General features: G+C 42.2%; 1 protein-coding gene across 4 annotated transcripts in view; it reads right to left on the bottom strand.

The window, feature by feature from the left end:
- Positions 1 to 28: 28 nt before the first annotated feature.
- Positions 29 to 12,399, bottom strand: part of UTP25 (UTP25, small subunit processor component) — a 36,030-nt gene continuing 23,659 nt past the window's right edge. For 3 of the 4 annotated variants that reach the window (XM_025209307.1, XM_006027972.3, XM_025209308.1), the window contains exons 8-12: positions 8,622 to 8,824; positions 7,319 to 7,501; positions 6,499 to 6,611; positions 5,653 to 5,898; positions 29 to 3,610 (exon numbers count right to left, since the gene is read on the bottom strand). In XM_025209307.1, the coding sequence (XP_025065092.1) occupies positions 3,367 to 3,610; positions 5,653 to 5,898; positions 6,499 to 6,611; positions 7,319 to 7,501; positions 8,622 to 8,824 (989 nt within the window). In that variant the 3' untranslated portion in view covers positions 29 to 3,366. The remainder of the gene's footprint in view (positions 3,611 to 5,652; positions 5,899 to 6,498; positions 6,612 to 7,318; positions 7,502 to 8,621; positions 8,825 to 12,399) is intronic. The other variant, XM_025209309.1, reaches the window with a different exon arrangement.

Below are 12,399 nucleotides of genomic sequence, written 5' to 3'. Positions count from 1 at the left end.
GGAATGCTTGGCAACCAGGTCTAAAGAGTTTACTTCTATGAGGTTTTAAGTTTAAAGCCAAGACAGCATAACTAATACAGTCTGCATGACTCTGAAAGAATTGTTGATTCCACTTTTGTTAACAAGGCTGCTATAGTTCTCTCTCACATGGATTACAATATCCTAATCGTTTCTGCTCCAAGTTCAGTTTCCCCAGCTCTACGGCCCCGGCAGCTCCTTAGCCACCTGAAGTATGGCCTCGCATCCTGCAGCAAGGCTTGACAAACCTATTATCCTGGTTTTAGTTATATTTATATATAATGATGCGAGATACATTGCAACAGAGCTCATTAGTGAAAGGAACAATGTTCACATGCACACACAACTATAACTTCCACCAGTGATCAATTATTTGGACTTCTCAAATGCTAGAAGAGTCACTACAAAGATCTCAAAGAAGAACTCCTTATCTGTGTTTATTTTTAACCTTTAACTGGAATTCCCCAGGCTAACCACTAATGCAGACCTTCAGCACTACTACACTGGCAGCTGGCGTCAGGAAATCTTAGTGCCTGGTAAGACAGCTCACTCTCTCAGGTCAGAAGTCTTTTTTTTTAAATGCAAGTACTGTCAAATTCATCTCCCCAGTACAGAGAAGGTCCTAAGGTACTTATAAACACAGAATATTTTAAGCCAGCATCAGGGCCTTGAAATGGTAGCTCAGGAGCCAATGGACACAATTTGTTTCTGGCTCAAGATGAGAAGTTACACAACAGCTGTGCATTTACTGAACTGCTTGATAGGTGAATGTCCTTCTGTGCCACAATAATGTGCAATTAAGTCTTTAAACCATTTTGAAAATAAAATGCCAGTTATTATCATGGGGTTAGATTCCATTTATACGTCAGGTACCTTAGGGTCATTTCAACTTCAGTAACTAGTGCCGAGAAAGAAAAACCATGCAGAAAACCAGATGCAACATGCAGCCAGATTTTAAACGTAGTCATGGCAGAGTTACACGAGGGTGGCTGAGATCAAGAATTGACCTGCTTTTAGAGGTTACCTCTTCCTAGCAAAGACTTTTAAATTACTGGTCATAGTCTGAGCAACTTCCCTAATACAAGAAGGGCCAAACTCATACAGTGGTAACTTGGTCTCCTTAGTGCTCCTATTAAAGCTCCATGCAACTAAAAATGTTTCAGGGGCCAGGGAGGGGAATCACTGATAATCACAGAGATAAGTCATTGATGCAGTGCTTACAGTCAGCAAGTTTGCATCAAACCTGCTGAAAGCAGAACACGCCCCTTCCCCTTCAAGTATATGCGGGCTGACACTCACTGCAACACAGAAATGCTGATTTTAATGGGTAAGGTGCCACTTACTCCAACAGACACAAGGCTTTAAAGAGCCACATGCAGCGTTAAATCTAGTTTAAGAGTAGTATTTTCTAGTGCACTTTGTATTGACCTACTTTATCTCCCACCAAAGTACACCAAAATTCTAACATCAGCTTCAGCTGGAGCAAGTGAGTGCTATAAATCCCACTTCATGTGCTTTTTACAGCTGACAGTATATCAGGCTTGTAATGGATTCAGGGGTTTCACTTTGGCAATGCAAGGATCCAGAATGTATCACTACATTAACAACCAATTAATTAATATTTATCATCAACAAATCATCTCTAAAAGTGTCACACATGCACGTATGCTTCTCTCATTCATTTGCAATTTGGCTAAGAGGACTTACTTCTTCAGAGGGTTTTCCTTACAATAAAGGGAAAAAAGGAGGGTGGAGGGGAGAAATAACATGGAAGATATTTGTATAGTTGATTAAAAACAAAAACAAACAGACAAACAAAAAAAACCCCACACAATTTGATTCTACTTTCATCCTAGTCACTGGGAACAGGAGAAAGCCCTTCAGGTTAAGATTCTGGCCAATAACCTTTCTGCTGCTTTAAAGTATAGCAAGTAGAGCAGCAATATTACATCCTTTTCTCTTCCTAAATAGATCCCCCACTTTAGCTTCCTTGGAGGTCAACTATTCACCAGTGATGGCTATAGCTGGCGGAGAGAATACTTAACCCCAGATGCTCTCATGCGCCCAACAAGAATTCATCCATGTCAAGTCTGGAAAACAGGAGGGAAGGGAGAAATGACACTGAACAGAGATTTGCTGTGTCAGTTTTTGAAAAGGAAAGAGAGAACTTCAACCTCCTGGGCTAAAGAGAAGAGGTCCATAAGCCAGAAGCAGTTAGTGTCTAGTCCCAGAAGAAAGCAAACAGCTCTAGGGACTTTGTTTCTATAAGGCTACTCAACAAGGACATTTCCAAAGATCTCAACAGGTCAGAATGTTTTGGACATTATGGATTCCTACTTGCAGTCTCTGGGTTTACCATGTCAATTATGTGTAGGTATTTGCATACTAACTGTGTTAAAATTGTGCAGCACCATTAAAAGGACTTTGTGGCACCCTAGTTGAGAATGACTGCGGTAGGGTAAGGTGGGGACCATTTAGTGTAAAAAGGCAGACCCTTGGGCTCAGAACCCAGTCTATTCTTCAAGGCTACTGATGCAGCAATATGCTTGGGCTATAGGTGGTTCCTCGTCAAAAAGGCTCACCTATACCACCCTTTCACGGACGGCAACATGGAGTGTAAGCATGGTAGAACTTCTTTGGATGCACCCTCATTACCTTCCTGCAAAACAAGCAAATAGAAGTTGCCTTCGCTGAAAGAAAGTAGAGATTCTCTGACAGGGTATGTGAAAAATGGAGTGGAGTGAAGTGATCTGACAGAAGGTACTTCTCACACCAGGACCATTTAGTAAATATGCAGACAGAACACATAGGAGAAAAGTAGTTCAAACTCAAATCTGGAATCTACCTTGTTCACTTAAACAAGTGGCTCTCAACCTTATTTGATGCAAGATACCCCCACGTAAGACTTTGTTAAATGAGCAGCACCAAAAAATAAATGTATTACAGCGCTTACCTCTTCAGAGACACTGGGCAATAGGGGTGGAACAGGAGCCAGCGAGTCTGCACTTACCTCCCTGCACCTGCTCAGTTCCTCACACCTCATGGCTTCCTTCAAAAAGATCTCGTGGCACCCCAGGGTGCCTCAGCACACTGATTGAGAATCACCAGCATCAACAAAGGGGTGGGGAGGAAAAAAATCTTATACACTTATTTTGTTTCCATCACTGCTTTAAATCAGAATATTTAAATGTACAAATTAACTCTTTAAAATTAATTCCAGGAAAATACTTGAGGAGGAGAAGGAGGTAGAGAAAATTCATTAAACACTTAATATTAAGAAACAACATTAAAAAGTGTGTTAGGAAAAAAGACCCAAGTCCATACACACAGCGTGGTTCATAGGCTTGCTTACTCATTTTCTCCAGTAACAAAGAGGTGCACACTTTTGTCAGACTGCAGCATTTGAGCAGCACGCTCTATACCCACAACAGCAGCCAGTTTCTGCACATCGTACTTTGAATAAAGAACAGTACATGTCCAAGTAGCTTCCTCTCCATTGTTGGCCTTCATCATATTGCAGATCTCACTGTAGAAATGGGAGTATGTTGGTAGCTCATAGAAAATGAGATTTCTAATCCCTCGTATTGTATATCTGTATTAAAAGAAAAAAAAAGTGTTGTCACAATGACGGGTATCTGCTATCTACACACCTATGAATGTAAAGCAGTATATCAGGGGCTTAGTTTTGTGAAGCTCAGAGTTCTCACTGTAACTTGTAGGAACTGGGAGAATGGCCTTCTGCCTCTTGCATGCCTCAACTCAGAAAGTGAGTGCATCCACTTAAACCTAGGATGTTGTGACAACAGAACTGAGAGTCTAAATCATGCAAAGTGCTCAGCACCATCAACTCCCAAACTCAAATCGACTTTTTGGAACTCCATCTAAAACCCAGTCCAAAGTTATGCTATTTTGATAAAAACTGCATTTTTGATAGAAAGCCATCATTTTCCCCCTGACTCTGGTCAGGACTGGGTAAGCTCCAACTACCTACACTTGTTGCTTACAGGGCAGAATATTGGGGGTTTTATTAAAAATCCAACATTTGCTTACTTGCAATGCTCCCCACACCCCTCCAGATCATGGTCAAGAGAAAAAATGTCCTTTAAATGACTGACTAGATGGGCTGTCAGACTAGGCACACTGCATTCTACAATAGTCACCACAGGGATTACAGTATCAAGCACAAGACTTGGGAGCCAGCAAGTCTGAAGTTCTAACTTCTGACATTTCATTTACATGCCAAATGAAGAATTGAGAATGAATTCATTAAAGGCTATAAAGCTCCTTGACGAATTCAGCCACTTTTGTAAGGGAGCTCCACTGTATTCACTTTGCCCACTAAAATGCAATAGGAAGTGCTAAGCATTATTGCCAGTCCTGGATTTTTACTTTGAATAGCGATTTAACTGAAAAAGTTACATTTTAAAAATGAGCAAGGGTCCAGAGTATGGAAACACAACTTAAAAAAAGAAAAGAAAAAGAAAAAAAAATCCTGAAAAAAAAAACTTGCTAGAGGAGCTGTTCAATTTAGAACAGCAAGATGATCTTGAAGAGACAGCTTCAGGATACTATAAAATTCAAATGATATAGAAGTGATTACCTTACATTCAGGAAAGTTGTTTTCCATATCATTTTTATAATGTCAAATGACCTACAAAGATATCTGTCTGTCTGTGTAGGTGATCTGGCATTTTATCATATCATAAATGTATTGGGTGTGTGAAATAAATAAATATGATACATTCATATATACAGATCTACTCATGGAACAGAATAAATATATCGTTATGTTTGTCCAAGGGCATTGAAAAATTAATGACCCCAGCCACAAGTGTGGGAAGGTATTGCTAGGTTGGCAAGTACAGGCTATATTATGAACATAAAGTAAAACTGTGCATTGATTACCATCAGCAGATTCAGCAAAAAGTAGCTTTAGTTTCTCGTGGGCACATTCAACATTCATACATATGAATATGCATACATATACAAAAATTGTTTGCCCATTTGCATAGCACACTCTTCTTGAGGCAATGCTTCCAGCTGCATCCACAGCTGCCATCTTTAAATCTGATTTAAACAGACCCTGGTCACTGGTGCTCTGTAAAAGATCCCATAAACCTTGAAATCCTAACTAGAATCCTACTTCAGTAATTTTGTGCTTCCAAACTACATTCCACAAGAAGTTTCAAGAAGAATTCCTCTTCTGGTCTTTCTGAAAATGCTCTGATTGTGCTTCTGTCTTGGAACAAGTCCTTTGTTCCTTTCCAGAGGCAAAAGAAATTATCCTGACACAGATGCCAACTGTGGCAAAAGGTACTATATTATATATAGCTAGGTATGTACTGCATAGTGCTGCATTCCTTCTGACTTCATTGGGAATCAAGAGTGCTGGAAAACTACAAGCCTGAAGGCATCATTAATTCTTCAAGGGGATATCTGTAATTTTTTAAGGTTAGCATTTCAGACATTTCCTACATCAAGCTGAAAAAACACCAAACAGATTTGACAGACAGATGAAACAGCAAAAGTCATCAGTGAGTGCAAGTCTGAGACTAGAGAATTCACTCTGGGCCAGGCTCTGCCCCAGAACTGTATGTGCATACAAGTTGGATCAAAATATGGCCCAGGGCTTACCTTTTGTAAAAGTGAAAGCGCTCAGTAAAAAGTAAGAACTGCCTCTCTCCCTTGAGGAAGAACTGTCTTGCTCTGGAGATGCTAGATTTTTTGGTGTATTCACAGGTGTACGTAAAATTCAGCTCTTCCTTCTTGAAGTAGTTGCGAAGACGAACATAGTCAAAATACGATGGAACATAAATAAGAGTATGGGACATGACTGCGTCACGGTACTCAGGCAGCACTTTGTCAATAAAGAACTGGAACCTGAAGTAGGAAAATGCAAATCTGTCTTATCAAGTAAATGTTCAGCCTTTCATCATATAAATGATCTGGAGAATAAAAAGGTTTTGATCAAACAAAACCTCTATTATTTTAGGACACAGTCAAGAAAGTCTTCAACCCTGGAAATCTTAAGCCAGTTTGAAGAAGTTTAAATTCACAGCTATGGTAGTGAAACAATACCATCATACTACCTTCACCACAGCATCATTTTCTCTCTTTTAAAAGGGGAAGTGAGGACTCAGCAAAAAGGAAGAAACCAGGGCTAGAATATGCAGCATTTAACTGCATCAGAGGAGCAACAAGAGCACACTTATTTTTGGGTTTTTCCCCCCTCACTTAAAAAAAAGCATATAGACTCTGCGTTCTAGACAATCTGCTACATTCACAGATCTTAGGGCTGAAAGGGACCTTGGAAGATCATGGAGTCCTGCCCCCTGCCCAAGGGGCAGGAAGTCAGCTAGGGTCAAAGGATCCCAGCAAAATAGGCATCCAACTGTTTCTTAAAGAGAGTCCGCTAACCAAGCACCACATTTGAAACTGCAAGCATGGGGACACAGCAAAAAGGTCACAATGACAAGTTACCTTGCGTCTATTATGGAAATTAGGCTATCAGATTCCAGCCTCCGGAAAACATGAGGAAGCTGTACCACAACATGGTTAATAGAGCCAGTCATGGGTACATTCCTTACAGCTACCTGCAAGAGGAAGTCAGGACGGTTAGGGGAGTAATGAAACAAAAACACTGTGTACTTGAAAAAGCATTCACATTCCAAGTCAAATTTTCAGTTAGTGACTCACATCTATAGACAACCAATAAGGCTGTTTGGAACAAGACAAAGTCCTACTGGAACACTGCTTGCATTTGCCCAGGCCACATCTGGTAACTATGTGACATGACTTCTAGGTTGATATGACAGCAGAAATAACTGCTTATTTTATGCCTTTCCTTATGTTGAACAGCAAAAGTAGACCTTTCATTTTGTCATACCCATGGATTAATCCAACACTGCAGTGTTCAGGTTACAAACAAGAGAGGAAAAAGTATATTTTGCAAACCAAAATTCCACTCAAGTGAATAAAACTGAAATCAATGCAAAACCAAACAAAAAAGTTACTTGATTACAAGCTTTACAAAAACTTTGTCCCATCAGATGTCCCTTTAATTAACAGGTAAAATCAAAAACTGCAAGGGACAGACCGGTTCCTTCAGTCAACAAACAGGGAGCCATTAGAAAATGGTGCACAATGACATGAATTTAAAATTGAAGTATACAGGCTACATAAACTATTAGCACCTGTGCAAACAATAAAAAGTGTCTACTGCTACTCTTCCCAGGCTGAAGATTAACTTAGCATCTTCTTCATAGGTCTCAGGCTGTTATCAGCTGGTTTGTGAACTCACCTGCCCTCGGTAATTGAAGCAATGTTTATTAAAGATAGAGTTAATCTGGGGATCTTGAAGAGCACTGAACAGTAAGGTCTGACGATAATACTTGGACCAGTTATTGAGATTCAGCATGCGCACTCGTGAGAAGTCTACACCATGGGAATTCAGAGGCAGGAGGTTAAGATGGTTCATCAGGTGCTTTTAAAAATGGAAAGAAAACAGGCACATAAATTTTACACCTTGAACATATAGGCTGTAAGTAAGTTAACTGCACTATAAAGTGAGCAGAGGTGAATGAATCTGTCTACAACGTAATATATCCATGCCTCCCAAGAAATGGCTTTCTGCTTAGTCATCAAGTGAACAGTAGTTTACTGGCATCTTTTCCCCTACAGGATTTAATCAAAAGTCATTAGTTTCTTGGACTTAAGAAGCTGCAGTCTCATAATGGGAACAATTCAAGAGCTAGAATCATGTGATAATAGTAAATTCCTCTTTTCAAAAGTTGGGGTCTTTTCCAGAAATTCTTTGCTGAAATCAAGAAAGCCCAAATGGAACACCCACTGCATTCAGTGAGAGCACTCAAGTGGTCTTAGGTCTGGTGCCACCCCCTCTGTGCAATGTCTTAGCCAGAACCGTCAAAGGATTGTGCCCATGGAAAATATTTTTGATAGTTTCCATTTTGATATTATTTGACGTTGACACTCTTGAGCTGACAATCTCATTAAATTACAGAGACACACTTTAGTAGAGTGTTTCAAATCAGCAGTCACACAGAAGCCTTTTGTTTGCTTCTTTCCAAACACTGTCAACAATGCATATTCTTAACTCTGAAGAGACCCCTAAAATGTTTTACATGGTAACTTACCTCTTGATGGGCTATATTAATATCCCTATGTTTGCCGAATTAACCCATGCCACCTAACTTCTGTCAGAGAGAAGGAAGTTTCCTTGCTAAGTTCATAATGGTTGCAAACAGATACAATCATAATTCCTTCAACTAATGTGCAGTATTGCTGTAAGCGGTTGTATGACTGATACTCCCTCCCAGAGGTGAGGAAAAGAATCTGTTCCTTTCCAGAGGAGTCAACTCTGTTGCAAGAGTCCTCAGAAAACTTCAGATGAAATGGGTTATGAAAATGAAAAGCACTGAGATTTAGAGAGCAACAGGACTAGGTAGTACTGAAAACTCTGAAGAGGTTATTCTTAGGAGATAAAAAAATTCTTAGGCATGAGACAGAGAAAGAGTTTGGACACAGTTCATTGTATGTGGCACAATATGCCAAAAAAGCAAGAGCAATATTTAAAAAAAACTTACCAGAATGTGCTCCCAATTCTGCATCAGGTAAATATCTGCTTGATCAATTATGAGAATTTCTATCGATGAGAGAAAGTCAAAATCCCTCTTCTTCTCTCCCTCTGCTCCAATAACTGTTCTCAGACCAAGGGGAGAGGCAATGATGATATCAGAAGAGTAAAATGGTGCATATAATCGCATACTCTTCTGAAGAACAGCAACCCCTGATCAACAACAACCAAAAATGTTTTCTTAGCAAGCATAACATATTGGCATCTTGATCAGATTTCTTCCTTCCCAACCCCAAAGACTCATCTAAAGAGCGATAGTGGGCTTAAACTCTCCTCTCCCGCTCGTCACTGAAAGAAACACAGATTTGGGGCACCATTTTTAGAATCCAGTCAATTTCAGTAAACTGTTTTGTTAGACAGGCTAAAAAAATTTCCAGAAGAGTGAAAAAAACAAAAGGTTTTGAAATGAAATGTTTCATTTTCATATTAGTTTTAACAAAGTTTTTTTTTTTTTAAGTTCAAAAGGACAGTGTTTTGTTTCATGAAATATTATTTTATTTATGTATTCACTCTTTTCAAGTTGGCCAGAAAATAACGCCCCCCCCGAAAAATAAAATATCAATTATTCACACAGCTCTGCCCCTTGCTAAGGTATATATTTTTCCTTCTGAGACTTCTTGCAATTCTTTTCTTCCTCTGTCTAAAGAAGACTGGATAGAGCATCACTAGAGATGCACCAATACATCGGTCTAATATTGGATTGGTACCGATATAAAAAAAAGTTTGCTGTATCAGATATCGGCCCAATGGGGCCAATAAATGCCCGTGCTGTGCGTAGCCAGAGCAGCACGGAGCAGAGCCAGCAGCGTGAAGGGCTGCCTCCAGCTGGTAAAAATAAATCAGAAGGGCAGTGGGGAAGGAAGGGATGTGGGGGGCACATTAATGCCCCCTGCGGTGAGGTAGGGAGCAGAGGCAGGTGCTGCCCAGGGGGACAGGGACAGAGGATGGAGGTGTGGCTCATGGCGGGGGGTGGCTCCTGCCGCTGCTTGCACCCTGGGAGAGCGAGGGGGGTGCCTGGGGCTGGCGGTTGGTCTGGAGCCAGCGCTACATGGGGCTCTTCTCAGTGAGGGAGGGCTGGGCTCAGAGCGGGCACTGGCAGTGCTGGGAGGGGCTGCAGCCATCCCAAATTTCACCACTGTTCTGCTCCCAGCCCCGTGCCGCCAGGTGCAGCCTGGCTCCATATCCTGCCTCCGCCCACATGCTGGGAAGAGCCGAGGCTGCGCCAGGCAGCTGGTGAGTGGCAGCGAAACTTGGGGTGGCTGTAGCCCCCTCCCAGCATCCGCTCCGAGCCCACCCCTGCCAGAAGAGCCTTGGAGTAGGCACCGGTGGCACTGGGTGGGGGCTGCAGCGTGTGGGTGGAGGGACAGGGAGCCAGGCTGCACCTGGCAGTGTGGGGCTGGGAGTAGAGCGGTGGCCAAATCTGGGGTGGCTGCAGCTCCCTCCCAGCGCCACTGGTGTCCACTCCAAGCCCAGCTCCCACTGAGAAGAGTCATGCAATGCCAGTTCTAGCCCACACACCCGCGCACATCCAGGGGCACACCCCTCCCCCCCCAGGGGTGCAAGCAGCAGTGGGAACTGTCCCCTTCCCCCAGGAGTGGTGCCTTCCTCCTGTGCCCCTGTCCAACCTGGGCAGTGCCTGTCCCTGCCCCTTCCCTCCCGCACCGCGGGAGCATTAATCTGCCCCCACATGCCCCTTCCTTTCCACCACAACAGACTTACCACCTGGAGGTAGCTGTTTTGAATCGGTATCATCCAATATGCCTCCTTAAATATCAGCTATGGTATCAGCCCCCAAAAATCTCTATTGGTGCACCCCTACCGTCTTCATATGGTCATCAGAGATGTTACTAAAATATAAAGAAACCTTCTGTCAATCTTTTTCAAAGACAGGAATGGGAGCAGAATTGTTCCTTCTATCAACGAGAATTTAAAGAAACTTCACTGACACTATTGGTCCATAAGCTGACTATAAGCCAGTGTGTTTTTGTTGGGAAAAAGAAAGCCTACAGCATACTGGGTTGTATCAACAGGAGTGTCACTTGCAAGTCAAGCAAAGTGATGCTTCCTCTATTCAGTACTGATGAGGGCTCACTGCAGTGCTGTGTGCAGTTTGCCCCCCACCCTTAAGAAGGATGTGGACAGATTGGAAAGCAGCAAAAATGAATTAGGGCCCTAGGAAGCATGATATACAAAGACAGGCTGAAAGAGCTAGGGTTATTTAGTCTGGAGAAAAGAAGACTAGGGGGGAAGACTGTAACATTAATCTTCAAATACAAAAAAGGGTAATCAAAGAGAGGATGGAGAAAGACTTTTCTGTAGCCACAAAGGGACAGGACTACGACCAATGGCTCAAGCAGAAGCAGAGGAAATTTAGAAAGTTTCTCCTAATCTCCAACCTAACTATGACGGTGGTCAAGCACTGGAGCAGGCGACCTAGAGAAAAAGTTGTGGAATTTCCATCGTTGTAAATTTTCAAGAGCAGGTTAGACGGGTATTTGACTGGGATGGTTTAATCAGGGACAATCCTGCGTTAAGCAGAGCACTGGACTAGATGACCTCATGTAGTCCCTCCCAGTCTACGACTGATGAGGATTGCTTCTTTATGCAGGCCTGTGTTTCTTCACAGGTGGTAGGTCAAACAGATTTTGGCCTGGGAAGAGAATGCCTTGGCTGCAGAAAGCAGCATAACTCTCAGTGGAACAGAGACACACAGGTAGTGCCAGGGAACTGTCTATATTACCTGCTGTTATAAAATATCTGTGGATGGCAATTTATCTTTCAAGGGACAATAATTTTAAAAGCCTCTTATCTGTCAAGTTAAAACCACCTACTCATCATGGCAGCTCTAAGAATCAGACCATAACCTAATTCTCTGCATACCAAGTTACCAAACCAGCATGAAATTACAATTTATGAAACAGTCCTGACATTTTCTGCTCAACCAACATTCACACTCCCTATCCATGCTTTTGCATGCACAAAAGCTTGGCTTGAATTATATGCAATGCAGTAGAAAATTACTTTACTCCTTAGTAAATTTCTAATTTTCTTCAGATTACTATGGTTCAGTAGCTTCAGTGTGAACAAAACTAATTTTGCTTAGAGCATAGGCCCAGATCCTATTCTGTCCCTAAGATGTCTAAGCAGTTCTTTTGAGGCTTTTAGACATCTAAATCAGTAAGTGTGGTCTTATTCTAGTCAATACAGCAGCTGCTGGACTGCCTCTATTTAACCATGAAAAGATGCCCAGGTACCTAGAGTTTGGTTACTACACATGCTCAAAGGCAAACCAGACCTCAAACTGCATCTAAGCTCTGCCATGATTCATTCCATCTGGGAAACACAAGGTCTCTGTAAATCCCAGTTCCTTAGCAGGGGAATAACCACAGCGAAAGACTATTTGAAGCCGCGTTCATGCATGCAGCTCAGTGCCGATGCCAAGAACTAGAAGAGGAGGACTTACACCCATGTTGCCCAACAGCACTGTGGTCACACTACTACTGGAGGGCACCCCATGAAAGGGAAGGAGGGAGCCAGGGGTTCTGGCCCCTGCTCACAAAGATATTTATGCATTTTGCATTATATAGTCATTGAATAACATGCATCAAAAGCATTGCGAGCAGAGCCCAGGTCCCCCATTTCTTGGGCCCAGATTACTTCAGCAAAAGGCATGTGCATCCTTCCTCTCTCCCCACTCCTGCTCCACTTTTACACTGAAGTCAGTGCTG

This window comes from Alligator sinensis, unplaced genomic scaffold (assembly GCF_000455745.1).
Source record: "Alligator sinensis unplaced genomic scaffold, ASM45574v1 scaffold633_1, whole genome shotgun sequence".
In the NCBI taxonomy this organism is placed as follows: domain Eukaryota; kingdom Metazoa; phylum Chordata; order Crocodylia; family Alligatoridae; genus Alligator; species Alligator sinensis.
The sequence above is the reverse complement of the archived record's forward strand: the minus strand, read 5'-3'. Positions and strand labels throughout refer to the sequence as shown.